A 19,599-nucleotide genomic window follows, 5' to 3' on the forward strand; every position below is an offset into this window, starting at 1 on the left:
AATTAGAGTAAGTATTCTTGTATGTATAATTATCTCACAATTACTCCCCAGTGTCATGCCACATTATATAACAATAATTTCAGATTAACACTAGTATCATCGCCAATATAACAACAACAAAATCTCTGGATACATTCACCCTTCCCTTTACCCCTTTGTGAGTGATACTTCATCAGAGCAGACACTAACCCTCTGTTCCCTTCTGGCAATGTTAACTGTCTGTCTTCTTAGGGAGCTGACCTATGCCACTGTGGAATGTCTCCTGTCCCTGACATCAGCCTTCCTCCTGAGTCACTGTGGCTCCTTCATGCCCAGCACTTGCAGGAACATGTATCTTTTCCATCTTTTTTCAGTGAACAGATCTGCCCTCGTGTTTATTTATTTGGGGTTATTATGTTAAGTACATAAAAATAATTTGGGAAAAACTCTTACTCCTTCCTTACCTTCACTGTTTGCAATTTTTCTAATGTCAAGTTTTTTTTTTTTTTAACAACTTTTTGATAACACATGAGAATTGTATTTATACAAGCAGCATACAGTTGGGTCTTCTCATCCTATATCACAGGCTGTCTTTCATGGCCCTGGCTGTCCTGAAACTTACTCTATAGACCAGGCTAGCCTCAAACTCACAGAGATCTTTTTTGCCTCTGGCTCCTGAGAGCTGGGATTAAAGGTACGGTACTTGCTACCTCCACCAGGCTCACAGGCTCTCTTAATTATAGCAGTTAGTCCATTTACGTTAATGAAAGCAATATATCTAGATTTAGAGCTACCATGCTCCATAGGTTGAACCCATATATATCCTGTTCCCCTTCCCACCTTTTATAAGTTCAGGTGACCCTCATCTATATCTTCCCATCCATATCTTCCCACCTGTATCTTGCATTCCATATCTTGTTCTTCTGTTCTCTATGCCCACCTTCCTGAGTTTATTGCATGTATTTATACAAATGGTTTTGTCTGTTGACTTTATGGCTATCACTGCATCTCTAATGATTGTTCTGGGTATAATACACACCCTTAATGTCTTAGTGTTACTCTACATATCACAGAAAGCATAACAAGATGCAGTTTGTATAATCTATTATGCTATAGTTTTTGTATGCATTACATCAGCTTCATGTTATAAACCCAGCAAGTGGCCCTAATTTTAGCTTTAAATAGTAGCACGTTTTAACTGGTAAAAGCGAGTAGTCTTTCAGATACAGCTGCACATTTACTTCATCCTCTGTTCTTCAGCCCTTCTTGAAGACTCAAGTTCTAATCCGGCATCATTTCTGTTAGTTTAAACATATTATTTGTTTATTTATTTTTTACCATGCAGGTCTATTTATACTTCTCTATTTTTTGATTATCTTAAGTGTCTTTATAGTACCTTCACTCTTAATATCATTGCTGGATATAAAATAGAAAATGTATATGAGGGGTTCTATTTTTTCCACATCTCTTCTTGGTACTATCACACTTAAAATATGTTAATCATTATTTCAATGATGTTATAACGCTAAGTAGTAAAAACATTCTCCCTATTCATAGCCAGATATTTGTTACTAGCCATATTCTTAACTAGCCTTATCATAATAAAGAAAAAGCCACTAAACCATAAAACAAGGTGGTTTAAGTGTTAATAGCACAGACCTATCAGATCCAGTAGTAATGGCAAAATTTGTGTAGCATAAGAAAAATAAGCAATGCAAAGAGTAAGAAAACACCTACCTCAAATTCTCCAAGCAGTTTAGAAATAAACAAACCTTGTGGAAACTTAGATACGACCTAATCAACAGAAATGAAACAAAGATATAACTGAAAGATTAAGAGCCACATGATAATCCTTAGTTTAACAAATGGATACTTTTATTTTTATCAATTTTTTTGTTTATCAATGAATGTATTTCCTCTATTTTTGGTGCTGTATTGTGAACAAGATCCTTGAGCAAACAACTGTCAGACACTTGTTCAAGTTTCAGAAACAGCAAGAGAAGGCTGTCCCCAGCGTATCGATTTTTGCTGCCTGAGTGTGTGGGTTTTCCCCTGTCTCCCACCCAAGTCAGAGCACCTGAGGAGGGAGAATTCAGGGCAGAGGAGCTATGCTGACATTTCCTAACTCAGATCAGGACCAAAATCCTCAAGGCAGACTACACTGGTCCATTACACAACACCCGAAGGGTTTCCATATGCTACTAATACAAACCAATAAAACAGGTCAGTGGTACAAACGTGTAAAACAGTGCGAAGGGTATAAAAAAAGCAGCTATGTAAAATTGTTATCATTTAAATTGTGGCCGGGAGTAAAGCTGTCTGCAGAAGCGTCCATTTGTTCAATTCCGTCAAAGGTAATGAAGTATCTTCAACAAATCAAATGTTCAGTGCCTCTGATGGACCCCATGACATAAATGTTCACGAGACTTCACTGCACGACTTTTTTTAATAGCCAAGGTCCAAAGCAACTCCAACTTTAATCCCTCACAGATCCTCCTAACTGAAACATGGAACAGTAATATTTTGGGCTACACTAACCATGTGCATTACATTAGCAGGACAGACAATTGAACTGGAAAGATTTTTAACTGTTTGTCAACAATGATTTGTTGGGCAAGGAAAGAAAAAGAGGGAAGAGAATGGAAGAACCATTTTCTAAACAATTTCACACCAAAATTTTTAGTATACATTTATTACTTTTTTATACAAAAATTAGTGTTCATATACCAACATCTTAGAAACAATGAGATATAAACACAAAACTAATAATCACTGAAGGCAATTAAATTAAACCACATGTGAAAATCAATTATTTTTGCTTCCAAGAAAGGGAAAATACTTACAAATTGTATCTTGCGCTTTAGGTCGGGATCAACAGTCCCTCCAGGTCCAATCTGTGCAATCACTGATTTGAATGTGCTCTCCAACTGTGAATAAAACAAAAAGTCAGAGCTCTTAAAAGTCAAAGAGAAATGTAAGCAAGCTATAAAACGAAATATATTTCCGCCAAATGTGTCAAATTCTGCTCAGTGGTTAAGAGTATTTACTGCTCTTGCAGAGGACCTTAGTTCAGTTCCCAGCCTTTGACCTCTGTGTTCATCTGCATTCACAGGAATATACTCACACATGGACAACAAAGAATATGTATATACACATAGTATATGTATACACATAGGTGAGTAATTAAATAATTTAAGTAGCATGAGACATTTTATATTGTATCAAATATGCAAGTTTGTATGAAGCTAGACACAGGAATATTCCAAGATACACAGCATTATCTATAATAGGTTCTACAGCCTCCAGTTAGTTGGATACCTTTGTCCAGAAAGGATGCTTGCCATTCATTTTCTAAAGTTACTTAGTATTACTAAATACTTAGTGACTGCCTAATGCCTGAAAGGGAGGAAGGGGTGTGAGTCAGAGCGCAAGTGAAATGAATGGTCTTTTAAAAGAGCAGTATGGGAAACCTTCTTTATGTAATATAATCAAAGGATGAAAGACATGGGGGCGGGGGTGGGGTGGGGGAGGGCCAGTGGCAGAGTCACTATCAGTTCTGTGCTCTGGGAATTTGGAAGCAAAGTCCTCTCCTAAAAGCATAGGAGAGGAGGAGGGTGGGCAGATATTTGAGAACCTGAATTTGGGAAGTGGAGAGTCAATGAGGTAGATATCCATCATCAACCCCAGGTCTACATACACACACACACAGTTTGCCAAGTGGCATCAGTAGAAACACCTGCATTGGTAGATGGAAGTTGTATTATAAAATATCCTAACCTCCAAGCAAAGGAGTTTCCCTTGGTTACATACATAGCAGAGACCTGTGGTGAGACTCACAGTATCAGAACTATCTTCTGATGACAGATAATTAGATTTGAAGGGTAGACAATCAAGAGACCATGTAACACTCTGGGTAACAACAGTTCATGCTAATCTTTTCTGAATTTAAAAACAGATTTAATAAACATGTTGATCAGCTTAGCTACAAACACAGATACACAGGCTAGTCTCTGGATTGTCTAGCAGAAGAAATGCCAAGAGAAATAAAAACAGGGCTAGCAAGTGGCTCTGCTTGCCACAAATCATTCCCTGCAATTCGTGTGGTGAAGGCTCGTGTGGTGAAGGCGTGACTGTGAAGAAAGGGAGGGAGGATGGACCAGCACTTTCTTTTTTTTTGTTTTTTGTTTTTTGTTTTGTTTTTTCGAGACAGGGTTTCTCTGTGTAGCCCTGGCTGTCCTGGAACTCACTCTGTAGACCAGGCTTGGCTTGAACTCAGAAATCTGCCTGCCTCTGCCTCTGCCTCCCGAGTGCTGGGATTAAAGGCGTGCACCACCACTCCCGGCTGGACCAGCACTTTCAAGATTTCATCAAGCTCTATCTCCCGAAGGCCTTATCTCTAAAAGAGAGCTTTAACCGAAGCATTGGGGGGGGGGGGGATATATAGCAATTCAATCCACAGCAGCTACTGTAACTATCCAAGTAACTTTCTTAAACTTGGCAATGAAAGTTTACAAGGCTGACTGCTAAACAGCTATAATATAAAAGATCAGGGACTCTGAAGACAGCCAGAGAAAATACTCAAAATGAAACACAATGGGGGTGGGAGTGGGGCTGGGGGTGGGTGGGAGGTTGGGTTTAAAAGACTAACAAAACAATGGAAATAAAATACCTGTGAAATAAAACAAAAACTCAGCAAGACCCCTTTGTAATTCTAGAAGGGAAGGGAAGAAAAATTCGGACAAACACTTCCAGACTTCCTGAAACTCGTGTAACCTAGGTAAACAAGTCAGCTACGTGATGGGTGGGTGGGTGGACTGGCTTGAGTCCTATGGGAGCGCTACACGTGTGTGCAGCCAGAAGAGGCTCACGATGACCAAAAGAAAAAAAGTGATCAAACTGAAAGGTAAAGAAGACAAGTCCACAGTGACATTCGAAGATTTCAATACCCCTCCCCCCTCAGTAATTCATGGAAAAGTCAGAAAACCGGGAAAACCTTAGACTCTGGATGATGTGAGTTAGATTGACTTAGACCGCACAGAACACTCTACTCAAATATAGTGATGCCTTCTTTGGAGTTATAAAGCATCTACCACAATAAGCATAGAGCTATTTAGCTAAGTCTCATTAATTTTGTAAGAAATGAAACCTAAGTTTTCTGATCGTAATAGAATTAAAGTACAACAGGAATAATTTCTGGAAAAAAAAAACCCTGAGATTGTTTAAAAATTAAACAGCACTAAACATGAAACATAACAGAAACCATAACAGAATCAGAAAACATTTCACGGGGCAGGGGGGACAAAAATACATAAACATTTATGAAATGTTGTTAAAGCAGTATTAGAAAAAAGCCATGGCCATAAATGTTTTAATTAGGGAAGGAGCAGACTCAGTTATCAAGCTTAAGACGGAGCCAGGGCTGCGGAGACACTGATGGAGAGCACAGGCTGCTCTTGCAGAGTGCTGGGCTCAGCTCCCAGCACCCACATGGAGGCTCACACAGTCCCGGGGGATCTGCACCCCCTTTTCCTCTTTGGATTCCTTCCCCGCATCAAGCATGTATGTGGTGCACATATACACATGCAGGCAAAACATACATACAAACTAAAAATTAAAAATGAAAAAAGAGACAAAGAAACCAATCCAAAGTAAACAGGAAATAACAGGAAGAAGAAAAATCAACGAAGTCCCAAAGCTGGATCTTCTTAACAAGACGGGTGGGATGCGTTTGTGTGTATATTCTCTCGTTTGTGGGTGTGTGCGTGCGTGCCTGTGTATACGACAGAATATCACCATACAGACCTCAAAACTGACTAATAGACACTCTGAACTTTTTACCAATATATGCTGAGCTAGAGGAAAAGGACAAAGCCTGATTTACCTTTTTAAAGGAAAACAGAATACCTTTACATCTGTTCAAGAAATTAAATGTCCACTATAAAAACATTTCCACCAAGACAATTCCAGATCCAATCTGTTGCGCTAATAAATTTGTGAAATATTTTTTCAAAAATACAACGCTATACAAACTTTTATAATAAAAAAATAGTAAAGCTTTCTCATTTCTTGAGGCCTATATGCTACTCCAGAATCAAAGGCATTATAAGAAAACTACAGAACCATATACCACGAGCATAATAAAGACAAGAGTCTTTAACAAGTCAGAAGAGGAACTCAGTAACATGTAAGGATACTACATGTAACCAAGTAGGAGTCATCTAGTAAGGTGTGGTCACATTTTTTAAAAATGTGACTTTTAAAGTTTTGTAATCGTCTCAACAAATGGAGGGGAAAACATGCCAAACAGCATTCAGCCGTGGAAAAGTTCTCAGAAAGCAGGGTTAAGAATGAATCTCTCCAATTCAGTATGGAAAATCCACGTGTGTAAGACAGGCACCGCAAGCTGGCGTGGCACTGCACACCTTTAATCCCAGCACTTGGGAGGCAGAGGCAGGCAGATCTCTGGGTCAGAAGCCAGCCAGGACAGCCAAGGCTGCACAGAGAAACCCTATGTCAAAACAATAACAAAAAGTCAATGCTTACATCAGAGAACTGTTGAAAGATTGAACACAAACACACCCTAGTGGAAGAACAAGACAGTTCAGAGAGCCTAGCCCGGGTGCAAGGGGAGAAAAGGCATAGGTATATTAGAAGAAGCAAGACCGTCCTCATGAACTTTAAGAAAACCCATCACCCCTAAGGACCAAGTTTACTAAGAACCTTGACTCAGGGTTCTAAGACACAGGTCGTATATTAACAATGATTAATTTTAAAAATATCATCTCTAATACAATACAAATATGAAAGGAATAAGGAATAAGTTTAATAAAATGTACGTGCGAGCCACACACACTGGAAACTACTGTGCACTGCTGAGAGAATTGAAAGGTGAAAATAATGAAGAGACATGCTATTTCCTTGAGTTCTGGGACTTAATATTAGAAGAGAATGATTTTTTTCTCAGGCTCATCTATAATATCCAATGCAATTCTAATCGAAATCATGAGACTTAGTTTTGATAAAAAGTAATCAGCAGATTTACATACAGTAAAATAAATATGGAAATGCAAAAATGTAGAATAGCCAAAATAAGACTGCAGGACTTAACTTTATAATTCCAAGCTACTACAAAGTGACAGTGATGAAAATCCCAATAGGGATGAGGCGGTCCACTCAACTCGGAAGGGATGCCTGTCCCGTGGACAGCGCCGCAGTAGCTGCTGCCCTTACTCAGAAAACTTCAGTTCATGCCTGGCACATTATACAAAAAGTCATAGGAACTGGTAACAGGTTTAACTATATAACCTAAATCTCAAAAATTCTAGAAAAAAATAGAGAAGAAAGTTTTATTATTTTGCACTGAGCAAAGACCTATTAGGTAACCAGGAACCATATGAGAAACTGAGAGAAGTAGATTGCCAGGATCAAGGACTTCAACTGTACAAAAGCAAGACAAAGAGGGGGGGGGCGGAGAAAAGATGCAGAGTATCTGCTCTTGCCCATTTCCCAGCATCCACCTGCTGGCCTACAACCGTTCGTAAACTCCAGTTGCAGGGGATCCAATGCCCTCTTCTAGCCTCCAAAGCCACCAGGCATGCACATGGTACACATCTATACATAGAGTAAAACACTCAGGCACACAAAAAAATAATAAATAAATCTAAAAAATTTAGCATCAAACCATAAACCTGGAAAAGATGTCTGCATTGTATGTTCCTGTTAAAAGATTTATACTCAGAATGTACTGAATTATTCCATTTCAATAAAATGACAAAACCCAATTTTGTAAGAACCAGATTACTCTGGTATTTCAAAGACAATATTCAAACAGCAGCTATGTACATAAAAAGATACCTAGCCTCCTGTTCCCTCACTCCTGTTCCTCTCTTGCCTTCTTGTTCCTGCTCCGTCCCCTCACCCCTCCCCTTTTTCCCCAATTCCCTCCCCTAACACACACAGGCTCATGGCTGGCCTCTACTCCTCTACTCTCTTTCTCTGCCTTTCTCTGCTTCTACTATCCTCTTAACTCCACTCCCTATCCCCTGAGTAAACTCCACTATGTTCATAGCAGCCTTATTTATAATAGCCAGAAGTTGGAAAGAACCCAGATGTCCCTCAACAGAGGAATGGATGCAGAAAATGTGGTATATTTACACAATGGAATACTACACAGCTATTAAAAACAATTTATGAAATTCTTAGACAAATGGATGGATCTGGAGGATATCATCCTGAGTGAGGTAACCCAATCACAAAAGAATACACATGATATGTACTCACCAATAAGTGGATATTAGTTCAGAAACTTGGAATACCCAAGATACAATTCACAAAACACATGAAACTCAAGAAGGAAAACCAAAGTGTGGATACTTTGATCCTTCTTAGAAAAGGGGTCAAAATACCCATGGAAGGAGTTACAAAGTGTGAAGCAGAGACTGAAGGAATGACCATCCAGAGACTGCCCCACCTGGGGATCCATCCATAAACAACCCCCCAAACCAGACACCATATAGCTATCTCCAGAGAGGCTCTTGCCAGAGCCTGACAAATACAGAAGTGAATGCTCACAGCCATCCATTGGACGGAGCACAGGGTCCCCAATGAAGGAGCTAGAGAAAGGACCCAAGGAGCTGAAGGGGGTTTGCAGCCCCATAGGAGGAACAATAATATGAACTAACCAGTACCCCCCAGAGCTCCCTGGGACTAAACCACCAACCAAAGAAAACACATGGAGAGACACATAGCTCTAGCTGCATATGTAGCTGAGGTTGGCCTAGTTGGTCATCAATGGGAGAAGAGGCCCTTGGTTCTGTGAAGGTTCTACACCCCAGTATAGAGGAATGCCATGGACAGGAAGCGGGAGTGGGTGGGTTGAGCAGGGGAGGGGGAGGGGGAAGGGATGGGGGGTTTTGGAGGGGAAACAAGGAAAGGGGATAACATTTGAAATGTAAATAAAGAAAATATTTAATAATAAAATAAAATAAAAATAAAGCATATTTTTGGTATTTCTCTATTTCTAAACTTGGGTACCTTACCTGATTTAATTTTTCAGTGTGGTTCAGCCTTGAAGCCTCCACTGAATTAAACATGGGTGTCTTCTCCATGCCCAGTACTTGTTTGGGGGGCTCCATATTTGAAATGGGTTGTGAAAAGTGTGCCTTCATTACTGGGAATCCTGTAGAATATGACCCCTGTTGTTTCATTCTAAATGGCTGAGTAAAAACTTTACCTTTTGTTAAGAAAGAAGAAAAAACAGTGAATAGCAATTTCTCAGAGGTTTTATTGAAAAAGACTACTGTATACTAACTGCCCTCAGTTTAGAAGGGGAAATGTATATATTCAATAAAACTTATATACTATGTGATTAGCCATTCATTAAAAAAATATTAAGAAACCATGTTACTGAAAAGACTGTTGCTCTCTAAAACTCTATATAAGATCACCTGAATATAACTGAGAAGTAGCAATTTATAGGCAAAGACCTTAAAAACTGCATTTCATTTTAAAGACCAAAGAGTGCCCAACCAAGCAGTTTGCATAGAGATACACTTCTCATAGTAGATGTAAGGACATAGTAGATGTAAGGAGACGCAAGGGAGAAATACTCCAAGAGACACAGTCCTAAAATGCATGTTCCATAGTACCCTGAAAATCAACACGGTCTAGTGTTTTAAAGGTCCAGTTTACTAAATATACCAATTACTTCTGAGATATCGGAAGCTATGGGAAACGAGCCGTGGATGGGAAACGTGACCACCTGGGACTAGAAGACTCGTCACAGGGCTCATCCCTGGAGAAGACTGATTTTTCTCTCTGAAGCCATTAACTGCCCGAGGCTGTTCACCTTGGCGTAGATGGAGCCTTCTGAGATGTCCCCACCAGGCTGACGTGCAGGGTCTTGTTTAGGTAACCACATTTTCAAGAGTTTGTGGGCACGACACAATTATGAATGCTGACGAGCTTACCTGCTGGCCATCCTCTCTGCTTGTCCTCTGATACACTCTTTTTTAGTGTCAACAGAGAACCTGCTCTGGTCTGCTCTACAGAAATGACATCCGAAGCTGCATTCAGCACTTCAAACATAGAGAGGAATCCATACTGCATATACTGAAATGATCGTCCAAAACGCCTGGCAAATGCCTTTTCAAAGTCAGAAAGGAGAACAGGAGACAATGCCAAAAGGTCTTTCAACTCACTCTTCACTACAGCTGGAAGAATTGGGGGCACCCTTCCTCGGTAAGGCACCCGGCCAGAGCAGGTGCTGGGTCTCCCCTTTGGCATGGGGTTTCGGACCTTATGGCTCCTTCTCTGCTTTGCAACCAAACTTGCTATTCCTTTGGTGGATTCGTCTGGAATGGCTAAGAAGATATGGGGGCAGTGGAGAAATCACTTTCAAGTAAAACACATACTCCATTTAACCTTTGTATCTACAATTACACGGGCAATTTTTAACTCTCCAGAGAGCTGTGTATGTAGGTAGAGTAAGACAAAGCTGTTGGGTCCATCATTTCTGACATTCTGATCAATAAGCTTCCCAACTCCTCTATCAGCTGGAAGATGTTCTACTACTGCTAATCAGTGTCTGGAAGTGTCACTAATTTGTGCCTAATGAAATTTAAAATGAGGAACTTAAGAATGGGGATTTGGGAAGCTGTTTTGGCTTTCCTTTGCTCTCACTTCCCCAACAACCTCAAAGGCACCCATGACCATCACCCCAGTTAAAATCCTCCGCCCTGAGATACGGGATATTGTACTGAGTGGTACATTTTTACTATAAAGGCTCGTGTAGACCTTCCAAAGTCTTAAACCTACCTTTCAGTATTACGGTACCATCCCCGCCGGGGCAGACACTAACCACATCGGGCATATCCAACACCAGTTCCATAGTGGACCGATATCCAAGGATTCGGAGCGGGAGATGGTTGCCAACCATCAAAAGGTACTCCTTTTCCAACTGTTGTGGAGTCAAACCATCTTTAGTGGAAATAAGAAGGGACCTTATCTCTTTCCTCAGACAGTCCTGTATACGCTCTTGTTCAGACATCGTGCTACAGGATTTAAGGGGGGAAAATGCTCTTGAAAGTGGTTAAACCATGACAGAACAAAACCCAAAAGCAACCAAGCAAACAAACAAAACAGCCCTGGCTGTTCCTGGAACTCACTCTGTAGACTAGGCTGGCCTCGAACTCAGAAATCCGCCTGCCTGAGTGCTGGGATTAAAGGCGTGCGCCGCCACGCAAAAACCTTTAACGACCAGCCATGTTATATAAAAACTCAGATGTGAGTTTTACAGGCGATAAGGCTTGAAGCAATACCCTAAGTGTTCCAAGGCTCGTGCAGCACAAGCCCTCTGGCCACACTCACTACAAACTCCAAAGCTCAGCTTGTAGGGATGAGCCCTCCCAATCCTCGCGGCTGGCTGGTATTAAGTCCCAACTGGGCCCGGCAAATAAGGATGCTTAAAGGGTGATCTCAAGTTCCTTAGAGGGTGCCATTCCCCGCTGCTGCTCAGTATCAGATGGAATCTCCCAGCCGGTCTTTGGGAACCAAGGGTCGCGGTGCAGGAGTGACCGGGAGAAGCGTGAGCGGATCGCAGGCCGCCTGGTCGCCTCCATTGACTTGGGAAGGGTGGGGGTCCCTCCTTCCCTCCCTCCCTCAGCGGGTCCTCCCGTCTGCCCCGTGCTCTTCCCGTGACCTGAGTCGTGCTGAGGACCGCCGTAGCGTATCCCTCTGCGGCCCGCCACTACCTGGCTGCGGCTCGCCCGCCTCGCTCCCTCGCACCCGCGCTGCCGTTGCGCGCCGCAGGTCCGGGGCGCTCCCGGAGGGCCGCGGAGAAGCTGGGCTGGCGAGGGTCTCGAGCGCCTGCGCACTGCGGGCCGTCCGGTCCGGTGCTCCACGTTCCACGCGAGGGGGCGCGGCCGGTGTGACGGTTAGCGGAGACCCGGCGTGTGGGTGCGGGTGAGGCGGAGGACCCGCTCCCCCTCTCAGACGGCGCTGCAACCCGCCGCGCCTACCCCCTCCCGAAGCCCCGGGAAGACGCAGGTGCCGCTGGACCACCCTCCACCTGCGCCCTGCGGCGCCGCCCGGGCCCGCCCCGCCCCCGGGCACCTGCGGGAGGCGGGGACCGCGGCGGAGGCACTTGCGGATCCTGCGGAGCCAGGACTGGTGCCCTCCACCCCGCCCCGCCTGGCCGGAAGCTCGCCTCGCCCACGTAGGTCTACGCTTATTTGGGGGAAAAAGTTAAGAGCGAGTCTGATTCTTGAGAATTACTGCTGACCTAGAAGCGACTTTGACTCCTAGAAGAGAGGAATGGATGGATGGACGGACTTTTGGAATGAAGAACATCCCAGGAGCAATGGAAAGAAGAGAAGTGGGAGACTATGGAGGATAATTTCATTTGGATATGTTTGCTGGATTTGTAGAGTAAACTAGATTGACAGGGGTCCTCAAAAACTAGCAAGTAGAAATGCAGGATATGAATACCTTTCCCTTAACTATATGCACTCTTAAATGGACAACCTAAAAGATACTCAAAGGATTCAACGTAAGAGGCCAGAAACTAGGTGGGATGATGCACACCTGTTGAGCCTAGCGCTCTGGAGGTGGAGAAAGGAAAGCCCCAGCTGGAGACTGGCGGGTTGCATAAAGGGGGCGGGATCCCTAAGCCATTCTTGCCTAAAACCCATAAGTGAATATTCCAAGAGAACAAAATGTTCCATCAATGAATGAGGAATATTAAAGAATCCCTACAAAACTGAAACTAGAAAGGAGTTATATCTTCGGTTTATAGTAGAGCAGTTGTAGCTGATAAGTAGATTAACAGAACACCCTAAAATGAAAAATGGACTTAAATACTGCAGCATTTCAATGACAAGTTTTAGAAGGAACACGTCTTCATATTTTTAAGGGCCCATTGAGTCCTCGGAACTAACTAAAACAAAAAATCCCTTCTTACACAAAGCCTAGGAGAAAAGGAATGAAGATTTTAGGTATGAACAGCTATCTCTAAAACAGGGTAAATTAGACTGCCATTCGAGTAAAACCTACCCAGATGAATCTTTTTCCATTGGCAAGCCAACAATAAGAGAGTGGAGTTAAAATGTTTTCAGGAAATAGCACACTGGATGACTCCCTTAAAAAGGATATCACCTCAGATTCTCATACCCAGTGATCTGCGATAACAAATGTAACACACCTAGCACCAAGACGTCTGTATAGGTTAACTATATTCCTACTGAGAAAGTTAACTTTTTCCTTTTTTGGAGCAAGTTTTATTACGTTGCTCAGGCTGTCGTCAAACTTGAGACTCTCCTGCCTCTACTATGGACAGATTACGGTGTGGGTCAACATGCCTGGCTTTGATGCAAGCTATAATAGAACAATTGATGAATAATATTCTAGTTTTATTTCTGTTGTTGTGATAAAAGATAAAACACCGTGACAAAAAAAGAACCAGGGTAAAGGGGGCTTATTTTACCTCACAATTCCATGTTACAATCAATCACTGGGGAAGTCAAGGAAGAAACCTTATGCAGCCTGTAACATCTGCAGACTGGAGAAGAGAGAAAATACATGCATGCTTAGTGACCAACTCATTTTCTTTTTTCTTGCTTGACCCAGGGCTCAAACCCAGGGGGTGGTGACGTTCACATTCAGGATGGGTCATCCCAGCTTAACTCACCAAATTAGTAAAGTATCCCACAGGTCAACCTGATGTAGCCAATCCTTGAGATTCTCTTCCTACACAATTCTAGGTTGTGTGGAGTTGACAAACCGCAACATAGTAAGAAACAAAGTTGGAATTTTAAGACCGTTATTGGAGATGGGGGATAGAGGAGAGAGAGCATGCACAGTATGGTGTCGCTTCATTAAGGAGTAATATCCTCTATTCAGGAAGAGCTGTAACTGGGACCAGCACTGGAACCATCTCCCTGGTCCCTTTCCATCCTGGTGATACCTCGATACCTCTGCAGATCTCCAGGGATTCTTTCTCCACACCACTTGAAGTTTCCTATCACAAAAAGATTCCTTACTCCACGTTTGAATATGGCAATACAGGAATTCCATCCACTGCTAAAGTTACTTATTCCAACAAGTCACTTGGTAACTAAGACTCATAAGTAGATGATAAATTCAGTCCCACTAGTCTTATGCAAAGGTGAACCTGGACCAAAATGTCACTTATCTCCTAAGCCATATAAGCTTAAAACAGTGATGGCATACTGTGAATGCAACTGTTAATTTTGGAGTTGACAAACAGTGATCACTGCAAAGTTTGAGTATTTTTATTTTCTCTAGAATAACTACCCATAAGAGGTCTCACAGTCTTTTGAGGAAAGTCGGAGATGAAGGTTTACCACCGTTGTGTGACAAAACTTTTTCTAGGGAGATGCCACACACGTTGGCACACTCTTCCATAGGAATCCCATCACAGACATAGTATAGTTACCACCCAAGAGCCAATGAGTTTTATTGGGGCTATTTAAAGGAACAGAAAAGACTCCAAAGACAGCTAGCTGCATCACCCAAGCCCACCCCAACATGGGTGACACCTCACAAAAGCTGGGAACCTGGAATACAACACCCAGCCTACAGGCAGCTCAGCGGGTTGGAACGGGTTCTTTTAAAGTGACTGCGTTGGGCTAAACCTCTTCCAGGCAGCTCTGCTGATTTCTGCTTCCTCCAGGCAGCTGGTGTGGACCCTTCTCCTCTCTCGGTAGCTTGGCTTAGTTAAGAGGGACGGACTTTCAGCCTTTCCTGCTTACTCTGGCAGGGAGGGAGGGGCCTAGGGAATCTGGTCGGTTGGAAGTCATGTAAGGGATCTGGAATCTGGATTGAGTACTTACATAAATCTTTGTAGGATTTAGGACAGGACAGGACCGAAGTCTCTATTCTCAGAACACAAGGCCTGGCTTTGCTGGTTTGTTTTTGTTGCTACTACTCAAAAGCCTAAGTGGGTTGTTTGTGGAGTTCATTCCTCGGGCCCCACATTTCACCAGAGAACCTTGTAGGTCAGTCAGGACACCACTTGTTTTCCCTGTCTGTTATGATGGCCTATGGTCTATTTGTTGTCTGGTAATTAACAGCCTCCACCTGGTCTCTTCACAGCACCAACCTACTTGCAATCTGGGAGTGAATCCCAACTGTAGCTGCTCCTACACACATTCTTGCCTTAGGAAGAAGGGCAGTAAGCATTTCTAGAACTTTCTGACAGTGTTGGGGATGAGCCCAGAGCCTTTGTGCATGCTAGGCAAGCCCAGGACTCTGAGCTGTTGTGGGGTCCACTTAAACCCAACATAACCCAAATACCAGGTCACTGCAGATGACAAAGATATATTGTAATCAAGCTGATATGGATTGATCAGGGCCGAAGAACAGACTCCGGAGTTGAACCAGGACCCTGAAGAAACGCTGCATAGGATATTTAAAGGCTAAAGCCATGAAACAAAGAGGAGCAGGGGGAGCTGTAGCACTGTCCAATCATATTTTGACATAAGGGGTTGAGCAAGAGAGTTTCCATCAATCAGAATGGGACCTGGTTCCTAGGCCTGGGAACATGCAATTAGTGTGACCCTGCCAGCAAGATGGACAAGTTGTCTTTGATACGTCTGGATTCAGACAACTGTTCCCTTACAAGTAATCCCTGGGGTGTCTGAACCCTTTCCTTATAATAAAGCTGTTTAGCCATCGGGGAGTCCCCAACTCCCCTTGGGCCTGGGACTTTGGATTTAGTTTCTCCTTAGGATTACATGGAGTCTAAAAAGAAAATGGTAGTGCTTAGAATACGTTTCTTTTGTTTGTTCCCAACAGAGCTATAATAGCCTCAGAGAACATGTTGCAGAGCATAGTAAAGGAATTGTTGGTTAGAAGCCCGTGATAGACTCAATAAACATTATTCCTACTTTCCAAGGCTTTGAACATTAATTCCCAGTTTTGGCCATTTGGTAACAAGGTTCAAGTGTTGACAGTTACCCCAAGACTTTGACATCCATCTTAGATATGTGTGATGGTTTGTATATCCTTGGACCAGGGAGTGGCACCATCTGAAGGTGTGGCCTTGTTGGAATAGGTGTGACCTGGTTGGAATGGGTGTGTCACTGTGGGTGTGGGTATAAGATCCTCACCCTAGTTGCCTAGAAGTCAGTCTTCCACTAGCAGCTTTTGGATGAAGACATAGAACTCTCAGCTCCTCCTGTGCCATGCCTGCCTGGATACTGCCATGCTCCCACCTTGATGATAATGGACTGAACCTCTGAACCTGTAAGCCAGCCCCAATTAAATGTTGATTTTTATAAGACTTGCCTTGGTCATGGTGTCTTTTCACAGCAGTAAAACCCTAACTAAGACAGAAGTTGGTACTGGGAGTGGGGTATTGCTGTGATAGGCCTGACCATGCTTTTATTTGAAAGAATGTGGATTTTGGGACTTTGGATTTGGAAAGCAGTGGAATGCTTTAAATGGGGCTTAATGGGTCATCCTAGTAGGAATATGGAAGACTTTGTTGCTGGGAGTAATTTGAACTGTGTTGACCTGGCCCAAGAGATTTCAAAGGAGAAGAATTTCAGAATGTGGCATAAAGACTGGTTTTGTGGTATTTTGGTGAAGAATGTGGCTACTTTTTACCCTTGTCTGAAAAGTTTGCCTGAGGCTAAGGTAAAGAGACTTGGATTAATTGCATTGACAAAAGAAGTTTCAAAAAAGCCCAGCAGAGACTTTGTTCTCTGGTTAAGTCTTATGAAGAAAAGTTTGAACAAGCATAGCAAGCTTAGAAAGGAAAAATATAAAATATATGGTTTGAGTATTAAAGGAGTACCAGGAAGTGAAATGGAGCAAAATCTTGTGTTCTAGGAGATAAAGATTAAGGGAGTGGGACCTTGGGGCAAGATCCTACCCAGCTAAATTAGATCCAGGCATGGTGGTACACACCTTTAATCCCATGAGACAAGCATGCTGATCTCTACATTCAAGGTCAATCTACAGAGCAAGAACCAGGATAGCCAAGCTTAGGCAGTGAAGGATTTAGTAAACATAAAGCTGGTGATAATGTAATAATACAAGGGGATCATGTTCTAGTTCCTGTAAGCAGCAGAACTCCGCAGCTTCAGCCATGTGCCCCTGGCTCTAGAGTTAAGAATGGAAGGAACTACTGGGAAAATTGATGCTGGTTAGCTGGAGCTAAGGAATTAGCGGTGATTAAGAAGAGACCAGCATCGTTGAGGTGAAATCTTCTGGAAATTGTTTTCTGGGAGCACAAAGAAGCTGTGTTCCAGAGATACCCAAGGTTGTACCTCATGCTGCAGCTGTACTTGGTAATGTGTAAGAGTCACTCAGGTGGTACTGCTTGTGAAGGAATGAAGGGATCATGGAGAGAAGCTGAGGCTTAGCACTGTGAGAGGCCAGGGAAGCACATTGGAGAAGGTGAAGCCTCAGCTGTAGTTGATGGCCCAGGATTGAAGGGGTCATGCAAAGGATTTGAGGCTTGGCACCCTGAAGAGAGCCTATGAGAGGCTATTGGTGAAGCCTAGTTGGAGTGGAACACCCCAGTGTATTGGAGATGTCAGTACCATGGGATGATCACCAAGAACAGCAGCCGTAATGGAGTGGATCAACCCGAGCATAGAGTGCTACAGAGGACAGAGATGGAGAAGTGATGCCAGTCCTTAGGAAGAGTCCAAAAGATCAAGTGGAATCCCAGACACTGAAAGAAGAAGCTGTAACATTGAAATTGCCTTGGAGACTCAAAGATGTTAAAGATGCCAGAGCCATGGGATACATGCAGAGGAAAGCTGCTAACAGGGAATGGAACCAGCCCAGGAGGAAGCAGTTTGTTGCAGTCAACAAAGATGAAAAAGGAGTGGAGATCTGAAGACCACTTTGACATACATCAGCCATGGAGATGCAGAGTTTGGAGTTTGCCCAGCTGGTTTCCTGCCTTGCTTTGGGGATTACAGTTAATTAAGTTTAATGAATCTCAGAAGAGACCTTGAACTTTGGACTTTTAACATTGTTGCAACTGCTATAGACTATGAGGACTTTGAAAGTTGCACTAAATGCATTTTGCATTATGCAATGTTTAAGTATGGCCCCCATAGACTCATGTTTTTGAAGAAGTCTATGGGGACCAGGGAGTGGAATGTGATGGTTTGTATATCCTTGGACCAGGGAGTGGCACCATCTGAAGGTGTGGCCTTGTTGGAATAGGTGTGACCTGGTTGGAATGGGTGTGTCACTGTGGGTGTGGGTATAAGATCCTCACCCTAGTTGCCTAGAAGTCAGTCTTCCACTAGCAGCTTTTGGATGAAGACATAGAACTCTCAGCTCCTCCTGTGCCATGCCTGCCTGGATACTGCCATGCTCCCACCTTGATGATAATGGACTGAACCTCTGAACCTGTAAGCCAGCCCCAATTAAATGTTGATTTTTATAAGACTTGCCTTGGTCATGGTGTCTTTTCACAGCAGTAAAACCCTAACTAAGACAATATGTTAACCCACTATTACCATTATTACCCATTATTACCACTGGAAGACAACTTTGCTTCAGCCCCCATTAAAAATGTAATTTTTTATATATAAACCTCAGCTCCAGCCCAGGTCTCTGGACTAGCTTCTCCACACTTTCCTTCAGGTCTCTGTGTGTATGTGTGTTGGAATAAGGGGTCTGTTTCCCAGGCCCATTACACCTGTAAGACCATGAGCAGATTACTCTTCAGTTATTACTTCTGTGTTTCTATCTCTTTATAGATTCTATAACATAAGAGTATGTTCTGGCTGGTAGTGGTGGCGCATGCCGGTAGGATTTGCTGAAGGAGGCAGAGGCAGGAGGATCACGAGTTCGAGACCAGCCTGGTGTATGCCAGCAAGATTTTGCTGAAGGGACCCTGATATAGCTGTCTCGTGTGAGGCTATGCTAATAGCTGGCAAATACAGAAGTGGATGCTCACAGTCATCTATCAGATGGAACACAGGGCCCCCAATGGAGGAGCTAGAGAAAGTATCCAAGGAGCTGAAGGGGTCTGCAACCCTATAGGTGGAACAACAATATGAACTAACCAGTACCCCCTGAGCTCATTTCTCTAGCTGCATATGTATCAGAAGATGGCCTAGTTGGCCATCATTGGGAAGAGAGGCCCCTAGGTCTTGTAAACTTTATATGCCCCAGTACAGGGGAATGCCAGGGCCAAGAAGTGGGAGTGGGTGGGTAGGGGAGCAGGGTTGGGGGAGGGTATAGGGAACTTTCAGGATAGCATTTGAAATGTAAATAAAATATCTAATAAAATAAAGAGTATGTTCTGATTCATTTTATCTTGCATAGAAAGGGATAGCAAGCCAAGCAGGAGAGAAAACAAAGAAAACAAAACAAACCCTCTGCCCTCGGCCTGTATCCCTTTCTTGATTCTCCTTTACTGCCCAGTCTCGGAAGAAACAGCACACTCCAGACTTGGTTTTCTACCATTTCCTCCACCATTCACCACTAAATAGAAGGCATTCTGCTTCTTGCTCACCCAGGAACAAATTAAAAACACAGAGTATCAGCCAGGCAGTGGTAGTACACAACTTTCATCCCAGCAGTTGGGAGGCAAAGGCAGGCAGATCTCTGAGTTCAAGTCCAGCCTGG

At 43.1% G+C, this 19,599-nt stretch overlaps 1 protein-coding gene across 3 annotated transcripts in view; it reads right to left on the minus strand.

Annotated features, from left to right (window-relative positions):
• The window catches only part of Tdrd5 (tudor domain containing 5), a 43,834-nt gene extending 32,055 nt beyond the window's left edge, over window positions 1–11,779 (minus strand). For 2 of the 3 annotated variants that reach the window (XM_021175187.3, XM_021175180.3), the window contains exons 1-6: window positions 11,730–11,779; window positions 10,795–11,030; window positions 9,948–10,340; window positions 9,018–9,211; window positions 2,823–2,906; window positions 1,717–1,773 (exon numbers count right to left, since the gene is read on the minus strand). In XM_021175187.3, coding sequence (XP_021030846.1) covers window positions 1,717–1,773; window positions 2,823–2,906; window positions 9,018–9,211; window positions 9,948–10,340; window positions 10,795–11,026 — 960 coding nt within the window. In that variant the 5' untranslated portion in view covers window positions 11,027–11,030; window positions 11,730–11,779. The remainder of the gene's footprint in view (window positions 1–1,716; window positions 1,774–2,822; window positions 2,907–9,017; window positions 9,212–9,947; window positions 10,341–10,794; window positions 11,031–11,729) is intronic. The other variant, XM_021175193.3, reaches the window with a different exon arrangement.
• Window positions 11,780–19,599: the final 7,820 nt, after the last annotated feature.

Source organism: Mus caroli, unplaced genomic scaffold (genome assembly GCF_978045245.1).
Source record: "Mus caroli unplaced genomic scaffold, Mus_caroli_1 scaffold_1, whole genome shotgun sequence".
Taxonomy (NCBI): domain Eukaryota; kingdom Metazoa; phylum Chordata; class Mammalia; order Rodentia; family Muridae; genus Mus; species Mus caroli.